Consider the following 15220-nt stretch of genomic DNA (forward strand, 5'->3'; position numbering starts at 1 on the left):
GAGTAACTTATTTAATACTAAGTTTGTATTATTATTATAATACTGTTATTAGAATCAGTCCTCTGTTTGTGATAAAGATTTACTACAAATGCTTCCTTTGTCTCTAGCTTATTCAAATTACTTAAATTACGTAAGTTATGAGAATAATAAACCACAAAACACAACAATGATTCACTGTGCAATGCCTATGGCTTATGAATATCAGTATGGCATCATTTGCAACACTGTACCCTATTTGCTTATACAAATACAGCCCATGTCTGAGTGGAGATATGTTCTCTTATAACACTAAAATGTGAAATGGCTATTTGATTTTTGCATTTCTTCCATTGGTGGCAGGAGGGAGTACCTCAAGACAAAGACAACAGCCAAATTTCATAATTTGTTTTCAAAACTACATGTTTATTTTCAATATTTTACTACATAATGCAGACTATCGCAGCTGGTGCTTGCATCCTGGGCAATTGTCTAAGACACGTTTCTGTGCCTTAGACCATGGCTTAATGTCCATGAAACAAAAATCAAGGAGGGAACTAAAACAATAAGTTCCTAATTCTTACATTAAGTGTCAATCGTCTTCTAATCTTCAATTCATAACAACTTTCTAATGCAATGACTTCTCCATATACAAATGTCAGAGCTGTTAACAGTAAGAGTCCATCAGAATTTCTTAGGATACAATGGATGCTCCTTTGGTTCTGACAGACCTTATAGGGAATGCAGAACTTATCACTGAAATGACAGTGTCATATGACTTCCCTTAAAATGTAAAAACTAACAGCAGAAAAAAATGAAGTTGGCAGTCAAATAGTTGGACACAAAAAAAAAAAAATAGTTATCTTCATTTAAATGTATAAATTGAAACTCCTGACACAAAATGAAAATTCTAATATCTACACAATGATTGAATTCAAAAGTGAGGTGGTGGTGACAGGCACATAGAACCCCACAAAACAAATAGGGGAACAGCTGGCCACAACAACTCTCCTACAGTAATCATTTAGACATCCCTATCAATATCATTAAGGTCAGTTGAGCAGTGCTGTTCTCTTGTAATATGTAGGTTGTTACATGTGAAAGAGAGGAGGTATGAATATAGTACAATGGAAATATGATGTAATGAAACTGTATTACACATTCAACTGCATACTGCTGTTTAAAAGAGGAGTTTGAACTGCTAGCAGTGCTTGGAAGTTCAAAAAGGCTTTAGTGAAGTTGCACGGTATTGTATACATATTTGACCCTAATAATATACACAAAATATTCAATCTGCTCCTTTTTTTGTAAAATATTTTAGAAATATAATAAATGCAATCAAACAGAAAGCTGCTAGAAAAGGTTTAAATTAATATAGTTTATCTTTAGTGCAACGTGAGTAAGCACTCACCATTGCTTATTGTCTTTCCCCTTCTACAGTCTTGAATAGTTTTCTCTATCTTTTTCTTTTATTAGTTAAAAAAATCACAGCTTAGCTCCAAGTTTGTACACACACGTGCTGGAGAGGAGTGAGTGAGAGGAGTGCAAGTGTGTGTGTGTGTGTGTGTGTGTGTGTGTGTGTGTGTGTCAGAGAGGAGCAGGTAGGGGTATTTATCTGTTGTCCACTTTGTAAATAAAATAACTGTAATTACTGTGTGTTGTGTTGCACAGAAAACAAATTTGATGGAACTATCCAGCAAAGAATTAGAGAAATGAAAAAAGCACATACAGCTGAGGCTTATAAATATTCAATGCCTTATTTACTGTACCATACATACTCTATAAAATGCATGTCAATTATAATGTGAAGGGGTTAAAGTAAAAATAATTATTAATATAAAGTTAGAATTTGAAAACATTAGTTACCCAGTCACCCATTGTTAAAACATACTTTGTTCACAAGGTAGGAAGCACCAAGACTAAAACATTTTTATAAAACAGTGTAAGGAAAGGCAAACAAGTCAAACATTAAAGCTGCAATGATTTATGCAGAGCATTTCAGCAATACTAATAAACTTAAAATCTACAAATGGATAACAAGCTTTGAGATCTCAGAAGGCAAAAAATGGACAATCACAATGTTACTTCCAACTTCTACATTATGTTTTGCATCTCTTGATCCACTTTTTAAACATACTTTTTGTTTAACTTCTAGCTCCCTTACATTCCAAACTTCTTTTCTTCGTTTCTCATGGTTGTCTTGACCTGGCAAACAAACTGTTATAGAAATTCCACCTTCCAGAGATCTGTTTAGGTCATTAAATTTTGTGTGTGTGTCAGCTGCACTACTGTTCTCTTTCAAAAAATAGTATATGTACATTCATGATGGTTACCTCATACTTAACAATGGTTCTCTTTCCAAGGCAACAAAAACAGACACTGACAATGAAAATATGGGCATCTTTATTTTCTCAACTTAAAAGGAGACTCTGCAGAATACTTACAGTATGATATTCACTTAACTATGTTTCTTTCATAAAGTTTTGTGGTGCTAACTGAAAATCATATGATCTAATAGTTTTAAATTATCTTTTGCCTGCAATAATACACACAATTCAGAAAACACTTCACAACATGCTTCTCAAACATTCAGTTAAAAATTAAATAACATATTGCATAAATTTCTGTCAGTCATATGTTTTGTACAGAAATTTGTGTGGTAGTCTGAAGACATACTGAATCTTCAATAATACCTGTTGCAAGAACAAAACCTTTAGATCACAATGTGTACACATCTCAGCATTTTACAATTACTTCCATTACACTCAGCATCTCTGACAAATGAATCATTTCTTAAGATGCTAGACTATCTCATACTTTTCTGTGAAAAACACTGTTTCTGTTGAGTATTTCACTGGTGAGTTATCATCAACCAAGTGGACTTCAGTTATCTGGAAGAGAAACAAGATATTATAAATATGTGAGAACACAACACCATAATAATAAAACTATGACTTATTGGTATTCACAACAGATCGTTGCCACAAGGCATGCAAAATAATTACAGAGATAAACATGGCCTTCTCAAAGTACGGAAAAGAAAATTACTAAATGGGAAAAAAAAAGAATGAATACAGCCAGCTCACACGAAGTCAACAGGTGATTCAAACATGGGAACAAAATAAAATAAATTTGTGAGAAGTGAACAGTAATTTGCACAGTAGACAGTAGTGTGTATCTTATGAAGCAAGTAAAATTTGAGCAGGCAATAAATCACAAAACTAATACATAAATCATGGGGATTTGCAACATGTATGTGTAACAGTAGTCATTATTTTCACACCATTTTATTCCAATCATTTTTTATAGAAATGTGAAATACATTCTTAAACTAAAAACTTAATAACATATCAAGATTCACTACCAGACAAAACAATCCCAATGTTTAGAGTTTTTTATTACTGTTTTATAAAGACAACTGTTCATGTTGACTTCCTCTACACTACTGTTTTATGTTTGCTTTCTTCGTAGGTCCCCTTTTTGAATACTTACTATCTACCATATTTTCTCAGCTGTTGGAAATGCACTAAAACTGACATGAAGCAGAATCATTTGCAGGGCCATTTAGGATCTGTAAACGTTGTAATTAAAAACAAAAGTTCATGCTAGATAAAAACTGAAACTGCAGTTTAGCCACTTAAAACTCAACCCTCTGTTCACTTCTTCAATTGAGAGTAATACTAATAATAATGATTATAAGAAATAACGTGGAAAAAAAGTTGCACACAATTTTCAAGTATTCTACTACAACAAGTCACAGTGCCGCAGACTAGTACACAGTTCAGACCAAACAGGTGAGGAGTGGTAGTGAATGCCTCGAGTGGGCAACACAGTTCAAATAATTGATCTATTTTTATCAAAGACAGTATCCACTTGAATGTGACCAACAATTTCTTATGCCCTTATACAGGGTGTCTTTTCTAAGACTCATCGGTCACATTTTCTCCTATCACCGTGTGTTTTGGCAGGTATTTGTGATTTATTTTTCGAGATATGTAGTTGGAGTCTGCCCAAACAAATACTGCTCATCAAGTCTTTCATAAAATGCCTCATGCTGACGGAAAGTGTAGGTTTGTGCTCCATTACGAACAAAATTATTTTTAAAGCGGGGTTTTATGTGCCAGTTTGATTGAGTGGTCCCAAAGTAGTCTAGTGCAACATCCGTTTTATGGATCCCTATTAAAAGCAACAGTAAAACATGAAGAATAACCAGTACTCCAGCTGCGACAGCTCCACCCAGGCTCATACTTGCTAGTACCGCCACACAGCAATGGTGCTCAGACATTGCTGCTGGAGTACCAATCATTCTTTGTGTTTTATTGTTCCTGTTAATACATATTCATAAAACAGATATCACGCTAGACTAATCTGGGACAACTAAATTGAATGGGCACATAAAATTTCACTTTAAAAATCATTGTGCTCATAACAGAATGAAAACCGACACTTTCCATAGGCACGGGATGTAGTAAGAAAGACTTGATGTGCAGTAGTTGTTTGGGTTGATTCTAGCTACACATTGCAAAAAAGAAATTGCAAATATCTGCTGAAACACCAGAGAAAGTGCACCTGACAACTCTTAGGAAAGACATTCTGCGTACTACTTCATTAAGTAGCATGGAAAGGCAAGCATGCGTATGCATGTGGGGGAGAGGCGGCAGGGGGCATGTTAGTGCTAAGAATGTACAAATACTAACAATTTCATATATTATAAGGTGCAATAGGCAGGCATTTTTTCTCCTTCTGCGACTATAAGGCTTCTATGGCATACTTATCTAGAAACAGTATTAAGGCCTCTACAAGTCAAAAGGAAGAATGGCAACACACTTTTATATTTTTGACTTCTCTTTAAAAACCAGTCATAATTATTCACCAGTGTGTTATGGTAGATGCATTACCTGAAATAAGCTGTAGCTTTTTATTTATTGTCCATTGAAACTTACAGGTTTTTTAATGATTTTCACGGGAGGGGGGGGGGGGGGGGGAGGCGTAGAATCATAAAACAAGGACATTAGGGGAGGATGCTCAAAAATTTTAATGTCATCTGCAGCTTACCTGTCAGTATAAATTTTACACCACTGATTGTGTGGCATTGATGGCCGAAAGGTCCCATCTGGGGAAGTTCGGCTACTGAGTTGCACGTCTTATTTTATTGCAGGTGATGCTATATTGGGCGACTTCTGTGTCAGTGATGATGAAATGATGGTGAGAACAAAACACCACACCCAGTTCACAAGCAGAGAAAATCTCCAACCTCGCGGGGAATCGAACCTGCGTCTACTGCATAGGAGGCAAACGCCACTCAGCTAAGCAGGCAGAGACTGACTCTTGATGAAAGAGTCAAGTTCTAATCTCTGACTTTTATAATTTTTAGTAAGCATTCTAAAACATGTCACTTTTCCTTCACTAAAGGCAAGGAAAACAGCCACCTCTCTCTTCTTGATTGACAAGGATTTTTGTTTGGGGAAGGAAGACTATGGTTTAATGTACTCTTAAGATCATTAAAGATGGAGCTGAAAGGAATCATTCTGGCATTCACATTAAGAGATTTTGGGAAATCATTAAAAGACCTTTATCTGCATGGCTGGACAGGAATGTGAACCCTGCCTCTCTCTAAAGCACGTCCACAGTGCCTTAAGCACTATGCCACCATCTCACATCAGGAATCACTTAAGATAGGTCTTTGACATTCAAACAACAGGGCATCAAGTTAAGAAGAAACTTGGCTCAAGACTGAATCTACATTGCAAGAATGCAGAAGCAGTTGGAATGCAGATGCCAATATTCTGCACTCTGCTCCGCTTAGTTTTCTGGGTTCTGCTGGTGAATACTGTGCTCCTGCATGGGAAAACTGCAACCACACAACAAGGATTTACGTGCAGCTAAATGAAGCCATGAGAGTTACTACTGGGACTGTTAAATTCTACCCCCTGGGGTCACCTGTCCTAGCTAATATTGTTCCACAAGATCTAAGGACAAAAGTGGCTAAACTTGCTCAAGAAGGTCACATCTCATAAAAACTCACATGATTCACCAACATCTTGTCTGAAATCATGTAAACCACCTTGAGTTGATTCAGAAATGGCCACTTCTTTTGACGTGACCTCGAAGTGTCATCAACGCTGGAATGAATATCAACCCATGCATTAGGATTGGGCAAGAGAGGTATGATTACACGTTGAAACTGGGTTCCCGCTCATCTACTGACTGACTGGGGAAGTGGAGTCAAAAACTATAGAATACATTTTTAAGAAATGCTCACTGCAAGGATTTGACAGTGATTTGGGGACTCTAAACCATGTGACTCCTAGTCCTCTGGAGAGGTTGTCCCATATGAACATTCTCATTTGGTGCACTTGTAAAACAATACGATAAATAAATAAACATCAGGATTTTCAAGCTGCCAAACTGACACTCACCTTTGCACCTTTAGTCATGTACTTCCTGTTTATGGATTGTTGGGACATTTTAGTAATAAAGCCAGGGCTCATTATTTGTAAACTGCTAATTACATAGAAAAATGCAACTTATTCATTCATTTTGAACACTGCTTTGCGTTATGAGGTCAGAAGTACCATCTAACTTTCTTTGTTTTCAAAACAGAATTTCACAGCTACACCACATTTTCATTTCATTTATCTATCGTTCGTTCAGTGTGACAAGTTATGGGGGCAAAGAACATTTCTAATGCAATCATCTCTACTGTCAGCTTCGTTGTTAAGCTGCAATCCAGATCCTCATTTTAGAATAGTGTCAGTTGCTGTTCTCTACACAATGTTAATCAGTATTAAGGGATAAGTCATCTCATGCCTTATAACTCTCACTGGAGGCAATCATTATCTTCAGCTGAGCCAGTAATATTACTTCTTAATAACAACTGATGAAATTTTTATTCTGTTGAGTTGATTTGTTATTCAATTTCTTGGTTTTATAAACTATCACATTTACGCACTGTATAGATGGGTAAACAGTCTTCACGTCATAATCCATCCAATTTCAAAATATTTTTATTACTTTTTTTTTTGTTTCTTCTTCTTCTCATTATTACAAAGTTACCAACAGTATGACTGTTTAAGTAACACCCCCCCCCCCCCCCCCCACACACACACACACACAAAAGCATGCCCATGCCAGCTGCATGCATGCGATAAGATAAAAGAAATTATTTAGATAGTTAAGGGAGATGAAAATTTAATAGTCATGGGGGACTGGAATTTGATAGTAGAGAAGGGAAGGGAAGGAAAGGAAAAGTAGTAGGTGAATACGAACTGGGGGAAAGGAATGAAAGAGGAAGCCACCAGATTTTGCACAGCACATAATCATAGCTAATACGTGGTTTAAGGATCATGAAAGAAGGCTGTATATGTGGAAGAGACCTGGAGACACTGGAACATTTCACATTGATTACATAATGGTAAGACAGATTTTGGGACTGGGTTTTAAACTGTAAGAAATTGCAAAAAGGCAAGATTTTAAGAAGATGGAACCTGGATAAACTGAAAGAACCAGAGGTTGTGGAGAGTTTCAGAGTGAGCATTAGGGACAGACTGACAAGAACAGGGGAAAGGCATACAGTAGAAAAAGAATGGGTAGCATTGAGAGATGAAATAGTGAAGGCAGCAGAGGATCAAGTAGGTAAAAACATGAGGGCTAGTAGAAATCCTTAAGTAACATAAGAGGTATTCAATTTAATCAACGAAAGGAGAAAACATAATAATGCCATAAATGAGGCAGGCAAAAGGGACTACAAATGTCCAAAAAATGAGAGTGACATGAAGTTAAAAATGGCTAAGCAGGAATGGCTAGAAGACAAATGTAAGGATGTAGAAGCATAAATCACTAAAGATGCTGCCTGCAGGAAAATTAGACCTTTGGAGCACAGAGAACCACTTGTATGAATATCAAGAGCTGAGATGGAATACCAGTCCTAAGCAAAGAAGGGAAAGGAGAAAAGTAGAAGGTGTATATAGAGGGTCTATACAAGGGCAATATTATGGAAATGGACGAGGACGTAGATGAAGATGAGAAGGGAGATACAATACTGCATGAAGAATTTGGCAAAGCAATGAAAGACTTAAGTCGAAACAAGGCCCCGGGAGTAGAAAACCTTTCGTTAGAGCTACTGACAGCCTTCGGAGAACCAGCCATAACAAAACTCTTCCATCTGGTGAGCAAGATGTATGAGACAGGCAAAATACCCTCAGACTTCCAGAAGAATACAATAATTTCAATTCCAAAGAAAGCAGGTGCTGACAGGTGTGAAAATCACTCAACTACCAGCATAATAAGACGGTTGCAAAATACTAACATAAATCCTTTACAGAAAAAGGGAAAAACTGGTAGAAGCTGATCTTGGGGACGATCAGTTTGGATTCAGGAGAAATGTAGGAACACGTGGGGCAATCAGAGACCTTATGACTTCTCATAGAAGATAGGTTAAGGAAGGGCCAATCTACATTTCAACATTTGTAGACTTAGAAAAAGCTTTTGATAATGTTGCCTCGAATACTCTCTTTCAAATTCTTAAGGTTGCAGGGGTAAAATACAGAGACCAAAACGCTATTTACAATTTGTACAGAAACCAGATGGCAGTTATGAGTCCAGGGGTATGAAAGGGAAGCAGTAGTTGAGAAGGGAGTGCGACACAGTTGTATCCTATTCCCGATGTTATTCACTGTATATATTGAGCAACCAGTAAAGGAAACAAAAGAGAAATTTCAAGTAGGAATTAAAATCCAGAGAGAAGAAATAAAAACTCTGAGATTTGCCGATGACACTGTAATTCTGTCGGAGACAGCAAAGGACTTGGAACAGCAGCAGTGTCTTGAGCTATGGAATGAACATCAACAAAAGCAAAACATGGGTAATGGAATGTAGTCAAATCAGGTTGTAATGCTATGTGTACCTCACTGCTTTTTTTCTTTAACTAATTGGCGCCTGATTTTATTCTGAGAAGCTCAGTAATGTATGTAAACACCGAAAATGTAATTCAAAAAGTACTTGAAGTGAAGTGAAACGCAGCTGGACAGCAAGAAACTCTTTAGTGTGCAATCCCCGCAACGATAGTATTAGAGAATCTTAGAGTATGGACTTTTTTTTTTTTTTTTTTTTTTTTTATATAAATAAGATGGACTGTTAATCTGTATCTTGTGGAAAGAGGACGTGTTGCTAGACCATCGCTCAGAACGTATTGTTACATTTAATGAAAATAGATATTTTAGTGATAAAACCGAGTGAAGTATGTGTAAGAGTTGTCCAACATTTATGTATACAAATTTTCTGGAAGTGAAGCATAGAAATATCTTGTTTTTGGAAAAGGAGGTGAATTTCAGTGTCGTTGCCATCTATCAATTGACAGAATTGTAAGTGTACAAAGTTCACTAAAATACAGGAAAAGAAATAAGAAATGCATTCTCTATAGTTTTCATTCAATAAGCAACAACCTCTCATAATTTCTTAATTACAGTAATTGGATTATGTTCTTGTACAATAGTATGGCGCTGAACTCCACTGACCAATTTTGACGTAGCAGGACATGTAGTTTGAAAGAAGTTTGTGTGCCAAGCAATCTCCTTTTCCATGAAAAGCAGATTGCTGTTTAATCTTTCTTACTTACAACAGTGGTCCCTTAGGTACGAAAAGCTATGAAAACTTGGGCTCAAAGCAATCCACAATACGGCCAAGTAACTAACAGAGTCGTATTTTAAACCTTAAAGAACAATAACTTCCTCCAAATTGCAATGCGTTAATAACTGGTGCAGAAGGTGATCATTCAAGGAAGCAGCAACCAAAATTCAGGTATCAGTTACGACTTAAAGTAAAAATCTCAATCAAAAACCAATCTCTCTCTCTCCAAACTCATATACAAATATAGATATTATTATTTTAAAAAAAGAGTCATTTTACATTGGCACCCAAACAGGACTTTTTTCATGGTTATAAAGTTTAAATGTAACAATAGGTTCTGAGGGATGGCCTAGCAACACGTCCTCTTTCCACAAGATACAGATTAACAGTCTTTTCTTTCTTTCTTTTCTTTTTTTTTTTAAATAGTCCATACTCAAAGATTCTCTAATACTATCGTTGCAGGGATTGTGCGCTAAAGAGTTTCTTGCTGTCCAGCTGCACTTCACTTCAAGTACTTTTTGAATCACATTTACATTTTCGGTATTTACATACATTACTGAGCTTCTCAGAATAAAATCAGGCACAAATTAAAGAAAGAAAGCAGTGAGGCACACATAACATTACAAGGTGACACGGAGGGAATTAGATTAGAAAATTCGACACTTAAAGTAGCAGATGAGTTTTGCTATTTGGGAAGCAAAATAACTGATGATTGTCAATGTCGGGAGGACATAAAATGTAGACTGGCAATGGCAAGGAAACCTTTTCTGAAGAAGAGAAATTTGTTAACATCAAGTACAGATTAAGTGGCCGTAAGTCCTTCCTGAAAGTATTTGTATGGAGAGTAACAACGTATGGAAGTGAAACATGGACGATAAACAGTTTCAACAATAAGAGAACAGAAGTTTTCGAAATATGGTGCTACAGAAGAATGCTCAAGATTAGATGGGTAGATTACGTAACTAATGAGGACGTGTTGAACATAATTGGGGAGAAGAAAAATTTTTGGCAGAACCTGACTAGAAGAAAAGATTGGTTGGTAGGACACATTTTGCAGCATCAAGGGATCACCAATTTAGTATTGGAGGGAAGTGTGGGGGGTAAAAATCGTAGAGGGAGACCAAGAGATGACTACAGTAAGCAGATTCAGAATGATGTAGGCTTTAGTAGTTAGTCGGAGATGAAGAGGCTTCACGATAGCTGCATCAAACCAGTCTCTCGACTGAAGACCACAACAACAAAAATAGTCATCACACACCGGCTTTGTACGGGTCAACGTTTTTACAATAAAAATAATATTACTAATCTATAAATATCACCAACATGAAATGACTGATTTTGCATTGAACAAGCTAGAAACAGCACAATTTCAAACTGTCTTTTCCATGTACAAATATTGATCTTTTCAAATTACTGTTACAACATTTAGGCTGGGTGGGGCTTTACAAAATATAGAGTGATACCTCCCAAAAATGCACCAAAGATGACAAAAAAGCTTTCTGGATTCTATAACCCACACCAAATAACTGTTGATTATCTGCATGTAAAAAGACATAAATAATATTTCTTTGGAATTTCTAAAATCACTGGGGGAAGTGGCTACCAAATGACTATCATCCACTCAGTCCCAAAAGAGAGCAAAGGGGAGGTAAGTACAGAACTATTGCATAATCAGCATAACAAATGATGTTTATAATTTGCTAATAATAATAATAATAACATGCAGAACACTGGAAAACAAAACTGAGGATCTGTTACTTGACTATTAGTTTTGCTACAGGAAGGTAAAGGCACAAGAGAGCAGTTCTGACATTGCACTTGATAATGGAAACAAGAATTAAGAAAAAAAAAAAATAATTTGAAAATGTAAAATGGTGCAAGATGTTCGATATTCTCAGGAAAGTAGGTGTAGATTTTAGAAAAGATGGGTTATACATGGCCCAGTCACATTAATGTGACCATTGCCTACGTGTGAAGTCAGTACGCAATAACCACCCACAGACAGCGATGGTAGCAAGAGCAATGGAGGGTATATAAAGTGTGTTTGGGGGGGGGGGGGGGGGGGGGGGAATGTGGAAAATAGAGCAGTCATTGTTGTAATACGGAAATAGAGTGATTTATCTGACATCCAAAGTGGCATGGTCATTGACATTTGGACCAAAAGTGGTAGCATTTTTGAAATGGCCAAGTTTTTAAACTGTTCGCATGACACCGTGGTTAAAGTACACTGTGCATGTCAAAATGGTGCTATCCAAAATCAACACTGATCCAACTGTGGTGCACCGTAGGCCATGGATGACACTGGTGAAAAATTGGCTGCGGAAATGTGTACAGGCGAACAGATGTGCAACTGTTGAGCAGCTGACCAACCGGTGAACCAAGGGGCTATGAACAATGTCTCCTCAATGACTGTTCAGCGAACATTTATGCATTAGGCCTGCACAGCAAGGACCTGGTTCATGTGTCCATGGAGACTGCTGTTCATCAGTGATGATGGTTGGAATTTGCATGCCAATACTGCAACTGGACATCCACTGAATGAAAATAGGTGGCCTTTTCAGATTAATCATGCTTTATGCTGTGTACAGCAAGAAATGTCTGAAAGCAAGCACTGTGCAACATTTATCAGAAAGGTCCAGGCCATAGGAGGGAACATTATGGCCTTGGGAATGTTTTCATGGCATTCCCTGGGTGATCTCATCATTCTGGAAGGCACAACTCAAGTATGCATCTATCCTTGGGGACCACATCCACTCCTACATAGCAGTTCGTTAGCCTCGGCACAATGGCATCTACCAGCAGAATGACACATTGTGCCACACAGCTTGCAATGTACATGCATGGCTCAAAGAGCATCATGATGAGTTTAACATACTCCCGTGGCCACCAAACTCCAGCTGTTCATCCCATGGATCCTCAATGAAGAAACCTAGAGCTGCTGGCCACAGCACTGGTGTTGGCATGGATTCACATCTCTGCCAGTACTTTCCAGAATCTCACTGTTTCTCTTTCTGCATGGTCTGCAGTGGTCTGTGCTGCAAAATGGTCTTTATTCAGGCTTCTGACAGGTGATCACATTAATGTGTGTGGACAGTGTAAATGACATGTACAAGAACTAAGAGGGGAAAGATAAGAATAGAAGACCAAGAACAAAATGCGTGAATTGTAAAGTGTATCAGGCAGGGATGCAGTCTTTTGCCCCTACTGTTTAATCTATACACAGAAAAAGCAAAGACGCAAATAAAAGAAAGGATTGGACAGAAGAGGGACAAAAGTAATGAGGAGTAGTAGATATGAGTTTAGCAATAAACTTAACATCAAAATGGGGGACCATAAAGTAGACGAATTAAAGGGATTCTGTTATTTTGGAAGTAAAAAACCACATGATGGATGAATCAAGGAGGGCAAAGAGCAGAGTAGTACAGGCAGAGAGGGCACTGGCCAAAAGAAGTTTACTACTATCAAACATGGCCTTAATTTGAGGAATATATTTCTGAGAATGTAAGTTTGGAACACAGCTTTGTATGGAAGCGAATCACAGGCCATGAGGAAACTGAAAAAGGAGAATCAAACTATTTGAAATGTGCAGGTATATATGGATGTTGAAAATCAGATGACTTGATAAGATAAGAAATAAGGAGGTGGTATACTGAACAACACAAGGAAAAAATTGACAGAAAGAAGGCATACGACAGGATATGTTTTAAGATATCAAGGAATAACTACGACGGTACTAGAGAGAGCTGCAGAGGGTAAAAACTGCAGGAGAAGATATAAAATATACATGTATCATATAAATTCCTTTTTTATGTTTCTAATTATAAAACCAGCTCTGCAAACTGACCCTGACAGGTCGTTCATTATTGGCTGACAGCTGTGTTATCCTCTGCCAATGGCACCATTTTGATGCGGCATGGTGTCAACATGCCACTCTCCTGGCTATGAAAGGCAGTCAAATGCAAACAAGGAAGATGGAAAAAAGTAAATAAACTGCTTATTCAAAAGTAATCACCACAACTGTTAATACAATGGAAAATTTATCCCCCTGCGGGACAAGATGGTCACTGCCTCCATGAGAAAATGTTTGCTGTTGCCTATGGAACCATGATCCTCTTCATCCAAAGTGAATCAACAGCCACAAATGTATTCATCCAGGGCTCAAAAAACATTGAAATCACATGGGGAGAGATCAGTATGGACAGTATGGCATTTGATGTTCCTGTGTAAAAATGTTTCACCATAATGGGGCTACAGCTTCTCATGTAGTTTTTGGGATACAATTGTCATTTATACCTTTTGCAGTGGATGCACTACTGGCTCACTGACCCCCATATCATCTATATCATTGTCGAATCAAATCTGTGGCATGAATCATGGTTTGTAAAAATTCTTGCCATGATCTGCTTATGTAGCTTTTGATAATTCACTATGTTTTGCTTGTACCACTCTCCATACTAAGAGATTCTCAGGAGCTCTATCACAGCAGAGTCTTTACCATACTGTCCAATTTTCCTTAACAGAATGGCACTTAGTACTGCCACAAGCTATGTTGTATGCATTGTGTTGTTTGGTTAGCATCACTGGCTGGAATGTTGTGTGTCACCAGTTCAGATGTGATCACCAGCAATTATTTGTTATTTGCTGTGTATCATTTCTGAAAGTTTCTCAAAATTTCTTCTGTGTTATGGACTATCTAATATTTGTATAAACAGCAGCACACACTGTCTGATTCAGTTCTGTTCTTATTGTGTGATAGTGCTTGTAATAAATGTGCTTTCACTGTGAAGTGCTGTATCTCATTGACAACCCTGCAGCTTTAAGATTTACTGATTCTGTTTACGCCATGACAATACTACATCATGGCATTGACTGACTGTCAGACTGAAAAAGGAAAGAGAGACAGGTAGAGTATGTCATAAATAAGTAATGACTGTAACACTTAGCCTCTTATCGTCTAAACCACATTTACTAAGGACAGTACAGTCTCTTAACACATGGTTGTTAAAGTTTAAAATGCACCTCCTATATAGGTAGCAACTTTGGATATCCTTGTGTCAGAAGCTTCATTTCCTCCACATTGGTTCTGTATCACTTTGGAATAAACAGCACTTCGAGAAAAATTTTCTGTTAATTACATTGTTCTCTCTTCTTTCTATCACAACAATAATATCAAAATAACTGGGGGAAGACCAAGTTCTGGCCGCTTTCTTTGGTAAACATGGTGCTTTTGTATGTGAAATGCTTATCTCTGTAGTATTTGACACTAACGACTTCCACTCTGCTCCTGTTTTTGGACTTAAATCTTTTCCTTACTACTGATTTTCACTGAATTTTTTTGGTGAAGTTAGAATCTGAGACACTAACTCTAAGCTGTTTCTGAATCCAGCACATTGACTTTTGAAGAGTTAGTTTGGTATTTAAAGTACAGGAAGAGAATGTGTGATGCCACTAACATTTGTAAAGACTTTCTAGTGGAAACATTCTTACACTACAGAACTGATTGTATTGTCGTCATTCATTTCTACTTGTGTAAAGTTATTGATCTTAAGCATTTGCTGTTTAATGAATGAAGGAAATCAGATGGCAAAAGGCAGTGGGTGAAGTGCGTTAAAAGCCT

The 15220-nt window shown here is 37.3% G+C and overlaps 1 protein-coding gene across 1 annotated transcript in view; it reads right to left on the reverse strand.

The window, feature by feature from the left end:
* Positions 1-2356: 2356 nt before the first annotated feature.
* Positions 2357-15220, reverse strand: part of LOC126162673 (coatomer subunit delta) — a 116073-nt gene continuing 103209 nt past the window's right edge. Inside the window, exon 11 of the mRNA XM_049919322.1 lies at positions 2357-2867. Coding sequence (XP_049775279.1) covers positions 2778-2867 — 90 coding nt within the window. The 3' untranslated portion in view covers positions 2357-2777. The remainder of the gene's footprint in view (positions 2868-15220) is intronic.

This window comes from Schistocerca cancellata, chromosome 2 (genome assembly GCF_023864275.1).
Source record: "Schistocerca cancellata isolate TAMUIC-IGC-003103 chromosome 2, iqSchCanc2.1, whole genome shotgun sequence".
NCBI classification, from domain to species: domain Eukaryota; kingdom Metazoa; phylum Arthropoda; class Insecta; order Orthoptera; family Acrididae; genus Schistocerca; species Schistocerca cancellata.